The sequence below is a fragment of the Callorhinus ursinus genome, unplaced genomic scaffold, assembly GCF_003265705.2.
Source record: "Callorhinus ursinus isolate GAN/ISIS: 27379988/994484 unplaced genomic scaffold, GSC_fseal_2.0 scaffold10, whole genome shotgun sequence".
In the NCBI taxonomy this organism is placed as follows: Eukaryota; Metazoa; Chordata; class Mammalia; order Carnivora; family Otariidae; genus Callorhinus; species Callorhinus ursinus.
The window spans coordinates 31647208-31660045 of NW_027397072.1; the positions used below are offsets into that span (position 1 = coordinate 31647208).

General features: G+C 36.5%; 1 protein-coding gene across 2 annotated transcripts in view; it reads right to left on the bottom strand.

The window, feature by feature from the left end:
• Positions 1 to 5147: 5147 nt before the first annotated feature.
• ATL2 (atlastin GTPase 2) overlaps positions 5148 to 12838 on the bottom strand; it is a 56143-nt gene continuing 48452 nt past the window's right edge. Inside the window, exons 8-14 of one of the 2 annotated variants that reach the window (XM_025868084.2) lie at positions 12144 to 12282; positions 11234 to 11361; positions 10270 to 10326; positions 8604 to 8675; positions 7506 to 7937; positions 5948 to 5962; positions 5367 to 5850 (exon numbers count right to left, since the gene is read on the bottom strand). In XM_025868084.2, coding sequence (XP_025723869.1) covers positions 5743 to 5850; positions 5948 to 5962; positions 7506 to 7937; positions 8604 to 8675; positions 10270 to 10326; positions 11234 to 11361; positions 12144 to 12282 — 951 coding nt within the window. In that variant the 3' untranslated portion in view covers positions 5367 to 5742. The other variant, XM_025868082.2, reaches the window with a different exon arrangement.

Genomic DNA, 12838 nt, shown 5'->3' on the forward strand with positions numbered 1-12838 from the left:
TGAAAAAAGATTCAGGATATATTAAATAGAAAATGCAGTTTCAAAAAAACCACTATGTATAGCAGGGTATCAAATCGAGAGACCCTGACTTTTACACACCAACACTGATAACAGACTGGAAGACCTTTAAGAAAGGTATCAGCGTTCATCTCTGACAAGTTCAAAGTACTAAAGGGTGATTTTTTTTTTTATTTTGAAAATTTCTTGCACACAGTTTACATTGATAGAAAAAAAGACTTTTGTTTTGGTCAGGGGGTTGGTGGTGGTGGATTGTTTAAAAAAATGGGTTTATAATCAGTCCAAATTCCTACTATTTCCAAGGAGAATTTGGTCTGTCTGGCCCAATCTGTTTCTGGTGACAGGAACATAACACAGGCTTTGAAGTATTAAGAAAAATCATCCCAAACTTGAGTACACCCTGTCCTTTCAAATTCATACAGGGGCACTGTTTAACATGCCTGCCAGCAGGATTTCTTACTCTAGGACAGTGGTTTTCAAAACGTAATCCAAGGACCCCTAGGAGTCCCCAGTAGATTTTTGGGATTCTGGGAAGATCCTCCTTTTCCAATTACATAACTGTATGAGGCCAGATTTTCTTCATATACTTCAACCAAAACAACATATTGCAACATATGAATGTGGAAGCTGATAATGAGAATCCAGCTGTCTGCTAAGCCAGTTAAGTGTTCTATTTGCAAACATGTAAAATAATGCCTTTTTTCCGAGAGAGAGGTATAGAGGTATTCTCTCCATTTTACAGATGAAGCAGCAGAGGCTAAGCTGTCACATAGTGTTTACCCAAGTTCACAAAGCATGAAGGGGTGGCGCTGGGACCAAAGCTCAGTTTTATCTCCAAGGTCCATCTCCTTTTCCTGAAATTAAAATGTAAGTATGCTTCCAAGTTTTTAGGTAGTCTTTACATTTTGTGACTGGGAAGTCTAAACTAATGCTCAAATGATCCCCACCCCACCCCCCAAACAAGTTAGCGATGGACATGCTTCAGGAAGCCATTTATCAGAGTACTGGCCAAATAAAGGCAGTGCACGGAGCATTAAAACAGGAAAGAGTGCAAATTTTCTATTCCTGCTTCCCAAATACCCTTCACATTTTATTATCTGACTCTCTCACCAATCCTGTGGTAATGAAAAACTCAAAAAAGAAAAAAACTATTAAGCAGCAATCCAAGGTCTAATTGTTCTCTCCCCAAAACCCCATTTACCCTCAGAAGAATCAAAGCCGTCACATGAGCATAAAGAATTACTCAGTGGCCTAGGAAAATGTCTGTTACGTGGGGGTGGGGTGGGGTGGGGAAATCACACACAAGATAATTGTTTTGGGTAAAATAAAAATTAGGAGTGTTTTATGCATACACAGACATGTCAATAAGCACAGGAGCAATTTCAACAGCACACCAAATAATGGTTACCTGTGAGATGCACAATCAAGACAACAGGAGAGTTTCTTGTTTAGTGTGAGTAGTATTATGGGTGATTTTCACCTTGTTTCAGTATTAATAAAATCGTGTTTCCTCCGCCTTTTGGTGCTTTACAGAATGCCAAGACAGAGCTTTCATAGTGAGTAGGAACATTACTTGTCTGTGTCTGAAACTTCATACTGATTGAAACCCCCGGAGGTGTGTAGTAGCATCCCCGTTTGCAAGCCTGAGGTACCCTGGATGCTTTCTTTGATAACGTGCTTTTCCTACCAACTTCCCAGGACTATTGTTATGAAAAGTGCCGATATAGGTGGAAGTGCTTTCCTGGGCTATACAAGGCTGTGATTCCCTCTTCTCAACCTTTTTGTACATACTTGAGGCACTTCTGACCTGGTCAACTGCTAGGTTTGGCTCCAAAGAGCCCAGAAAGTCACAAATCTAAAAGAACATACAGGAGTTGTATTGCACTGAAGGATGTCAAGGGTAGATCAATTCCTCAACCTAAACTCCAGCAAACCCCAAATCTGAAGAAAAAATCCCTAGGATCTAAGACTTGGGTAGATAAAGTAACAAGTCTCTGTTCTCCTTGGAAAAGCCCTAATTCAGCTGTTTGCCCAGGAGACCTCCTGGAAGATTCCCTAAAGTTAAGTTCCGTGACAGAGGCTCCTAACGGAATCCAAGAAAGTCATTTGGTTAGTAAACCCTGTAAGGTTAGTAAACACTGGCCATGAGGAGATAGCTGCCAGAAGCACAGCCGACCGCTCTCCAGGCTGGCTTTTTATCATCATCCCACAGCTATGACAGCAAAGGGAAAACAGGTGCACAGGTTGATTCTGATCCAAGTTTGGGAATTCAACCACGAATAAATACTAACAGTGTGGAGAACAGACCCAAGCAACCTCCACAAGCATAGAGCAGCTAATCAAAAAGCCAATTCCCTAGTTAAAAGGCTAAGCAAGTGCTTACAAAGACTTTGTGAAAGGCCACTTTGAATATTTATATAGTGCACCACTAACAGCAGTCACATTAGTTACTGAAATTTTGTGGTGTATTTAATAGGTTCTTAACCGAGACAAGACCACACTTTTTTAATCCCAAATAATGAAACAACGTTAACTAACACCAACAGCACTCACACCTTCAGCAAGGATGAAGGTCCTAGTCTGTCTAATTCTGGAAATAACTAAAGCCAAGTCCAGGTCAGAGTTCTCTGAAAATATAACCCTCACAAGTAAAATACTGCTCTTCAATACTAGAAGTAGAGTAAGTTCAAGAAGTGAGGAGGACTAGCTATCTTCATGAGAAATATATTAAGACAGGGGCGCCTGGATGGCTCAGTTAAGCATCCCACTTTTTTTTAAAGATTTAAAAAAATCTTTAAAAAAAATATTAGCAAGACAGAGATAGAGCACGAGCAGGGAGGAGAGGGAGAAGTGGGCTCCCTGCGGGGAGCCTGATGCAGGCCTCAATCCTAGGACCCCGAGATCATGACCTGAGCCAAAGGCAGATGCTTAACTGACTGAGCCACCCAGGCGCCCAAGCATCCCACTCTTGATTTTGGCTGAGGTCATGATCTTGGGGTCGTGAGATCAAGCTCCACATTGGTCTCACTGAGCATGAAGCCTGCTTGGGATTCTCTCTCTCTCCCCTTCCACCTCTACCCCCACCCCACCCCTACACTTGCTCACTCTCAAAAAAAATTATATATATATATGACTCAGCAGGGTCGTCATTGTCCCTTCCACAAAAGTAAATTATTTGTGTCTTAATTAGGAAGATAAATCACTAATATTTCTTTTAAAAAACCTTCCATATTATATGGGTTACTATAAAATTGTACCACAGAAAATATACTAACACCAAAGTTCGATCAGTCAACAGTGTTGAATATTGCTTCTTACTTAACTGTTACTTTCACAGTCTTCCAGCTGAAACCAAATTGTTTTTTTCTTGGAATTCTTTATAGAATTTTACCTTCTTTGTGGAAAACACATTCTCCAACAAGAAATACTACCAAATCCATGGTCTAGATTTCACAACTCTTTTGTTTTGTTTTGTTTTAAAAGGTAAGCTCTGTGTCTTTAAATGCAGAAGAATTGCTATTATACAACAAACTTTTTATTTTTTCATTCATAAAAACAGTCCACAGCATTCATAAAACAGGGTGGTAGAAGAAATAAAAAGACTTTTCAAGTGGTTTCTTTATGTTTTAAGAACAGATGAGTTGGTAGCAATTTAATACAGATGGAAACAATATAATCCATATAAAAACAGGATTTGAAAGGAGGAGGGGAGGAGATTATATCAACCAAAGTAAATTTAGAGCTTTCAGGCATGCAACTCAACATCTGAATTTTCTTCACTTAAAAACCAAACTAGGTGCTTTAATAATAGGTGTTTATAAAGAAGGCTACAAAAATATTGCAAAAATGTTAGCCTTACATATACCACAAAAAAAAAAAAAGGCGAGAGAAAGAGGGAGAAAAATTAACAAATCCCCAGCTACACCTAGGCTAATCACAAGTTTTCCCTAACAGAGACAGACAAAGAAAAATAATTTTTACAAGCTTAGCTTTGGGTACAATACCTTAGAGCTCTCACTTGGGTGTTTTCCTGCTCATGCTCTTTTCAGTATAAACAAACATGGTTTATGTAATGGAATACATACTTGAGGGATTCCTTAAAAAAGAATCACAAGTTTCATTTTATATATACAACAAATTTTTAATTATGTACTGAAAATAAATTACAGGAAATAACTTTAAAATGCAACAGAGGACAAAGTCACGATAAACATTCCCATTGAATTCCCTTGGGGGGGGAGGCGAGATTGCAGTGCTCAAAGAAGATAAATATCACAAATATATCAAAAACTTCAAATTGTCTATGCATTCACACACTGACATGAGCCACAAACATTCCTTCACAGGGACTGTACTTAGCCTACCACAGAACCAGATTTTGCCATAAACTACAAAACTTTTAATACAAAATCGTATTTATATATTTATAATTCATATACATGCCCTATCTGTGATTTTAGAAAATAAAAGCTACACACTGTACAGACACTCTTAACTCATAGCTGTAGGCAACATTTTTGGATGGAATTTCTCCCCCAATAAAATTAATGGCATATTTTATGTACATGAAGGCTAAACTGCATAAAGACAGTTCAGTTTCCCAGATATGCATCTCCTTTTAGGGCAGGTTTATAAATTTAAAAAGGCAAGACAAATGTACACCTCAGAATCACTTTCTTAGCTACAAGAGTTGTTGTGTAATTTCTGGGAAATTTCTGATACATGCACTTATGTAATACTGGTATTGAAGGCAGTAAAGCAATATATACTTTTAATGTAGTGGCTCAATAAAGGCTTCATTGTCATTCTGATCTGATTCTTGATACAGTGATTCATAACTTCACTAAAAATTAAAATTTCAATGGGACACTGGTGTTAAAGAGACTCTAAATAGACTTCTTAAAATATTTCCCTGAAATATCCTTGTACACAAGACAAATTTCACCAACATTAGATTAAAAGGAAAAAAAAATAAAAGAAACATGGCACAAATGTGCATGATAAACTAATGCTCCTCAGCCAATCTCCATGTCTTAGGAGCCAAGAACAGAATGTTTAAAACCAACAAACAATTTTCACACTCTGTGGCAGCCATCTGTGAAGCCAGTTATACTAAACTACTTCTACAGTTGATTGTAAACTTTGGTTTATTTTTATTTGAGTTCTCATTGTACAGCAAGCATGAAAAAAATGGAGAGTGGAGTCCATGAGGAGATGAACTGTCAGTCTGTCTTTAATCTGGCATGATGAGACACCTGGTCAGTCAGGCCTGCTTTGATAGAGTTTGTTACAGACTGCCTTATGTTTTCCTCCATCAAATTATCACCCAGAGGCTTCAATACCTGTGGTATGAGAAATGTGCAAAACAAATAAAAACATGAGGTAAAAAAAGAGTTACATATAAAAATAGATATAAAAATTCAATTCAAAGCAATGAAGAAAATAACCAGGAATGTGGGAAATAAAAAGATGCTTCTCCCAAAGAAAGTTATGATGCTACAAATAACGCAGTTAGACACTTGATAATGCAACATAAACTACTTTCGTCCTATTCAAACCATTAACAATTCCTAGGAGACGGATGTGCAATTCCATACCCTATATGCAGCATCAAATCTGGTTAAGTATACAGCATTTATGCAGACCGGCCCAGGCGGTCCTGCTTATTGTCCTACATGTATAAGTGGGAACACTTCAGATAGAGAAAAAAGTTAAAAATACTGTCTAGTTTTTCTTCTTGTTATTGTTGGATGACAGTCTCTGTTGCTGTGCTGATGAAAGAGCACGATGGACCATTCGACGTCTAGTAACTTCAAACAGTTTGGAAAACACCTAAAACATGGAGTGATTCGTTAGGACAGTGACTCAGAGCGCCTTGAAGTTAAAGAGTTTAAGACTACAAGAATCTGGGACTTTGTGGGTTTCTCACCTTCCTGGGACTCCTCTGAAGCAAAAGAAAAGAGAAATGCAAGACAATTTAGGCAAGGTTTGTTGACACAGCACAGATCTTCTCTGACTAGTGATCAACTTACCTTAACTACAATGGAAATAATTTTACACACTTTAGATTCTTCCATTTAATTGTTTTATAATAATGATACTTCTAAAGTCCTAGAATCAATACTATATAGGAGAATGACTGGTTTTCAAAGTAAGACACTGTACAATGATTAAAATTCATGCTGCAGAAAATGAGTAATGGTCCAAAATTTTAGATAATTTTTTTTTAAAGTGAGATCGTTGATAGCTTTTTGTCCATCCTCTATTAGAAGATATCAAAGGAATATGAAGAGAGAGATTTTTTTGAGATAAAGAGTTAAATTTAACAAATATCCAAACACAAGCTTCCAAATCAGATCCAAATAAATCGAGCATTTCTCTGAAGAATAAATACAAAATCCAAATTAATATAGTCGGTCACTTTATAAAATAATAATGACATTATTACAAGAAAAGTCAATACCCAATCAACCTTCCTCAAAAAACGATTCACTTCTTCAGTCTTTAAATTTAAAGCCAAAATCAACATGAACCTGCATACCCTAGATCTTCAAATAAGCCCAACACTTCCATCAGCCCAGAAAAGATATCTGAAAATGCCTATTATACTGTCCATCAATAATATCTGCCGCTTTCATTCTGATCCTCGACATGATGCTCAAGTATTTCACGATGATCATTTTAATGACAGCATCCTTAAATGGAATTTTCTGAACACAAGCAATTCCAGCACACAGTTGGCCAATATACAACATGGTTTTCCTTAGAAGATTCTTGTCAGGCCCGACTCTGAATTCTGGTTTGAGGTAAAAGATTATGATTTGAATTCTGGTTGAGGTAAATGATTATGATTAAGTGAAGCTGGTTCTCTTTGTAGCACTTTGCTTTGTTCATTAGTGTTTCCACAGTACAGAGGTCAAACAAAATTCCTTTGGTGCAAGAAATCCCTACAGGGTCGTTCCTTGTTGTGCATCAGTAAATCACCACTATCTTCACGGAAGGCAACAAAGACCTGAATGCCACCCAATATTTTTCCTCAAATATTAAGCACGCATTGCTTTTTGCCAGTATTACTACGCAACTTCTTTTGCTTTCCTAAAGCACTGCACTTCCAAATTTCTTTTCCTTACACTGACTATATTTTCTTTCCCCTAAGAAAAAAATCCTTAGAGACTCTGGCCCTGCCCATGGTCTGGCATCATCAGGCCTATGACTAAGAATCTATCGAAAGGATATTACAGATTTCAGCCCATCAAAGCACACTATAATTACGACTTTAAGAAAAAAATGCTCTGGTTCATAATTAAGAAAAAAATTCTCTGGTTCATAATTGATATTCAGATTATACAACCAAACAAAACAGAAAACATCCTTTGACATTCCTCATATAAAGGAAAAGTAGGTGTCTGCAAATACTGCAGGAGAAGGGTGGGGAAGTGTCACAGGGATGAAATTAGTCACTGAAAAACCAAAAGATAGATACCAACCTGTTCCCATAGTGTTTCAGCAATCTGATCAATCATTGTTCCAATTTCTCTGAACTCCCCAGAGTATTTTACATATGCCCAAGTACAAAGAGATGTCAGTGCTAACCCCATGATAAGGTTACACAAGACGGCTATAGAGTTTAGGCCAATGAAGCCAGTCAGTCCTGAGATTATATACATAGCAAACATGACTGCAAACAGTGTGGCAGGAGTACGAGCAGCATAGAAGATATTTTTGCCATCATTGTGCTTTATAAAATTTGCATAGGTTTCTTCAATTTCAGCTTCAAGCTGGTCCTGATAACGATGGCAGAATTCATCTCCACCCATTTTTTTTACTGAACGAAACTGTTTAATCGCCACTTCCTTGAGATCCAGGTGTTTTCGCTCCAGATCTGAAGGTGCAATGTAAGGCTTGTCCCCACCACATACCTGTCCAGACAGGATTATAGAAGGACACATTACAGGCTAGAAATAATTCACACTAGAAAGAAGCAGCTCCCTGCTCACAGTTTTTAATCTCAAAAAGCCAAGCCACCTACACAGTTGAGTTTTAAACTTGTTCATAATACCTCACACATAATCATAACTTATTTCTTATATGTTTAACTGACTCAGGCAAAATAAATCTTCCAAGTATGACTAATACCAGTAAAGACAAAAACAATTACACTGCAATCTGTACCTGACTCCACTTGACCCACCAACACACCATTAGAATACAAAAAGACTGCTGGCAGAAAGTGGGTAAAAGAGAACACAGAAAAAAGGTACTTTAATGTTCGAGTTAGCAAGGTTAGCACGTAAGTTGCTATTGGCCTTAAACTAGTATTACATCAGAAGCTACTAATAAGAGCACTCTGAATCACGGGTCAAAACTATTTTAGTGCGATTTGTGTAATAACCTGCCACCTGTATCCTGCACTCTAACCATGTGAATTATTTTCTTAGTTTATTCCCAGCAGAGATGATAAAAGGGAATCAGGGAATGATGTAACCTGACAATGCATAAGGAGCGCAAATTAGTTCAATTATTTTAAATGTAAAAATCCTCTCTCTCACTCTAACTAGCGTCAAATTTAAATGTTGGTTACAAACCTGCTCCATACTTTTGCAATAGATCTCTCTTGCTCCTGCTACTGCAGCAAGATTATTAGCTTCAGCTGTTGCCTAAAAAAATAAAATGTGCCAATTTTATGCAAAAGATACTCAGTGGCTCTATAAATTCTGATTAACACAATAAATTAGATACAGTGAACAGCCTGAAAATGAACCAGAGAAAACATTATCAACTTCCAGTTTTCCTTTCCAATGGAAGGAAACACCAGTGTAAAAGATAAAATAATTGCTTCTAATAAGACCTCCTAATTTTGTTCCGCGTAGGTTTATTAAAATGGGCGTAGGGGTGTCTGGGTGGCTCAGTCGGTTAGGTGTCTGACTCTTGGTTTCAGCTCAGATCATGATCTCAGTCAGGGTCATGAGATCAAGCCCCGTGTTAGGCTCTGTGCTCAGCGCAGTGTCTGATATTCTCTCTCCCTCTCCCTCCCTGCCCCTCCCGCTTGTGCTCTCTCTCTCTCTCTCTCTCTCTCTCTAGAATAAGTCTTTAAAAAAAATGAGTTTGTACAAAACACCACACATGCTCAGTAAATAACAGAGAAATAAGACACAACCCTAAACTTGTCAAGCCTCCAGAACCAAGAATTACAGATATGCTTGATCTCTCACATCAGTATTACACAAGAGACTTTAAATCCACAGAACTGCTTACTGCAGGAGTTTTAGAAGAAAATACTGTTTAATCTACTATGAAACTGAGAAACTGCCCAAAATAGCAAATCTTTAAAAATATGAACTAGATATGTATCTGAAAAAATTAAACAAATTTGAGTGAAAAATTGACAGTATGAACGCAATGACATAAAATTTACTAAGAACAGATTGACATGAATGTAACATTAATTATTCTTCATTTCTTAATTAAACTGTTTTATCTTTTTTTAAAAAAATGAACTAGGTTGGGGCACCTGGGTGGCTCAGTCAGTTAAATGTCTGCCTTTGGCTCAGGTCATGATCTCCCTCTATCAATAAATACAATCTTAAAAAAAAAAAAAAATGAACTAGGTTAAAATAACACTGTCCCAAAAGAACACCTTTTCCCCCCCAAGATTTTATTTATTTATTTGACAGAGAGAGAGAAAGAGCGAGCAAACAAGCAGGGGGAGCAGTAGAGGGAGAAGCAGGCTCCCCACTAAGCAGGGAGCCCACGTGGGGCTCGATCCCAGGACCCAAGGATCACAACCTGAGCCAAAGGCAGAGGCTTAACCTACTGAGACATCCAGGAGCCCCCAAAAGACACCTTTTGAAAAAAAAAAAAAAAAAAAGGAAAAAACCTATATGCACTAGAAGCAGCTCTAAATCCTTAATATCAAGAGGAAAAATGAGCCTTATTTCAAACATTCACTGTCAAAGACTCAGAGTACAGAAGAAATTTGGTTTAGACAGGCCCATTTTATGCCATCTCCTGCAAAAGAAATTTTTCTACACTTTTCCAGCAACTAAAGAGAAGGTACTGAAAACTCTAATTTCTGATGGCCTATGTGTGTGCAAGGTCTGCAATCATATAAAAACTTCAGGGCCCAAGACGTGTACTGCCTTAAGTATTTGAAATTTATTTGTATGCAAAGAAGTATGATTCCATTTCCAGCTCTCTAAACCAAAGACTTTTCTCCTTCATAAATAAATATATGTATAACACACACACTACCTGAAGCATGGACTTTGGATGTGGAAGTTCCTCTCCTTGATAAATTTTAATGTAAGCCTAAAAATAAAAAGACATTATACTGGCAGGTTAAACAACTTGGCTCTACAGAAGAAAAACCATTAAATATAAAAATAATTCATACTTTTAAAAGTCTCAAAAAAAATTCTAAATAAAAAAATTGAAAAAAATAAATAAAAGGAAAATGAAGGCTTAAAAATCATACACTCTCATATCCAAAAAGTTAACCCTATTCTCAACTTTATTAAAAACACATGTTGCAAAAAAAAACCTTGCTAAATTATACCCTAATGTTTCTAATTATAACTTACATACAAGTTATCTCATATTTAAAAGTTATATACAATGAAAAGAAATCCCTAATTCTCCCCTCCTGCCATTGTTTTAAATGTTAGAAAACATTTTTACTCAGTATTTCACTTTGACCAAGTTAAATTATATTTCAGTTCAAGAAAAAAAATTACCTAATTTATGCTTTAAGAGTAAGAAGGATTAATTAGTTCATATAGGAACTGTTCATCTCAACTTTTTACTGCCTCTAAATTCGTAACTAAACAAAAATATGAAAATGACCATCAAGCTCTTATCAAGTCCTCAAGAACTCAGAGAGAAGGCTTTTATAAGAACTCAAGATGCAGAACTGCACTCCCAATATCTATCATCATTCACAAGTGAGAGTGGTATGACAATTATATTGAATGGTCTCCTCTCTGTATCAGAGCTGGAGAAAAAGTAGGTAACTCCATAAACAAGCAAAATCACTGTCTAAGAGATATGAGTTGTCTACTATTATTTTAAATATCCTTAAAAATTGATCTAGCCAATTCAAAACAAAAACTATAAATTTCACTTTTCTGCTTTATAAACATACATATGAACATACATATGAGTTTTAAGTCAGCTATATTTCTGAGACAAAAGTCATTTAATGTGGCAGTTTCCCTACCTTAAAGTATTCTACAAGATCTCTACAAGTGACTTTAGATCCACTTATCTCTTTTTCTACCAAATTCTCAGGTGCAAGCAGCAATGGAACCAGGTTTCGAAGCTCTCGTTTAAAGTCTTCATCAATATCTAACGGACCAATGAGATAAAAGGCAACATCTTAGTCAAAAAAAGAAAGATTAAAGGAGTCCCCACTGGTCCGCGTTCATAAAATTCTGTTTCATGAAACAACAATATACAGTGTCTGTTACTTAAGTAGATTAATTTAAAAGAACGGATCCAAACACATCGTATCTCCTAGAAAAAAATACACTCTCCCCTTACTCTGCTACTCCATTTCCCTCATCCCCCAATAATTCTTTAAGCTCAAATAATAAGTTGTGGACTACCGAAATAAATTCCATATCCTTTTCAAAAGGCAAACAATTCATGAAATTGTACTAAATTTTAATATTAGATTTTATTTTTCGAGCTATACTGTAAAACTTTCATTATTCCTCCAGCCTTTTGCCATCATGCTCCAATCCAATCCTAAAATATACTCAAAAATTTTTATCATCCCTAAAACAGAAACTTAAATCTGATTACATGAATATGATATATTGGTAAAACATTTTAAAGACTGCAAACAGATGAAATACTGAAATGTTCTCAGCCTTCGGAATTTATAGGACACCGGAGCTGAGCAATAGACCACATAATAAAATATGCTAATCCATACACTAGATAGTCAAGGACAAACCAATGGAAAGCTAGACAGACCACACAGAGCATTAAAATCACCTCATTAACCAATGCATCAAAATGTCTTCCAGTATAAGACAGAAAATTTAAGGAACCATGTATTTTTTTTTTAAACTCTCAGCCTCTAAAAAGTAAGTTCTGATTTTAGCAAGAATGGGAATTCCCACCTTTCAATCTCCCATCAAAACTAGGATTAGTTGCAACTTTAAGACCAGGATGTGGCAAAAGGAAGCAACCAAGATTTGAGAAACAATTGTGAATGTGCTTCCTTACATTCTGTAGCTCTTCATGTTGATTTTGTTTTACCTGAGGGTAGAAGGAGACAGGGTGAAGGTGCAAACAGGAAAAAAAAAGTTTTAAAGAAAATATACACCCATACTCACAAGTGTGCACATTTAACTCAGATGCTACTCCAGATGGGTTTCTGACAACAACAAATTTTACTAAAGACCCATTTCTGACCACTTTGGTAAGACCCCACCTTGTGTTAGAACTAGAAAAGATGTTTTTTCCCATGTTAGCTGCCAACAAATGAAAAAATACAAATAATAATTACTCATAATATCCCACACCAGACTAACAAGTAGTGGCTGTGGTTTACAAACCAGTAAATAAAGAAATTGCCTTTCAAGTACTTATAACGGCAAAGAGAAAAACAAAGTACTAATTTGCTCACAAATAAAAAGGTCAGCCCCTGAGCAAAATAACAGCTAAACTGAAAAAGCTCCAGTGCAGTCCAAAGGACTTCTGAAACTTGTTGCGATTTCAGTACTTACCCCAAATAATTATTTATGATTTATGCTAGTTATCAGTGTTTTGGGGAGAGAGACTGCTATTTTCTGGAAGAAAATCTTAAACTTAG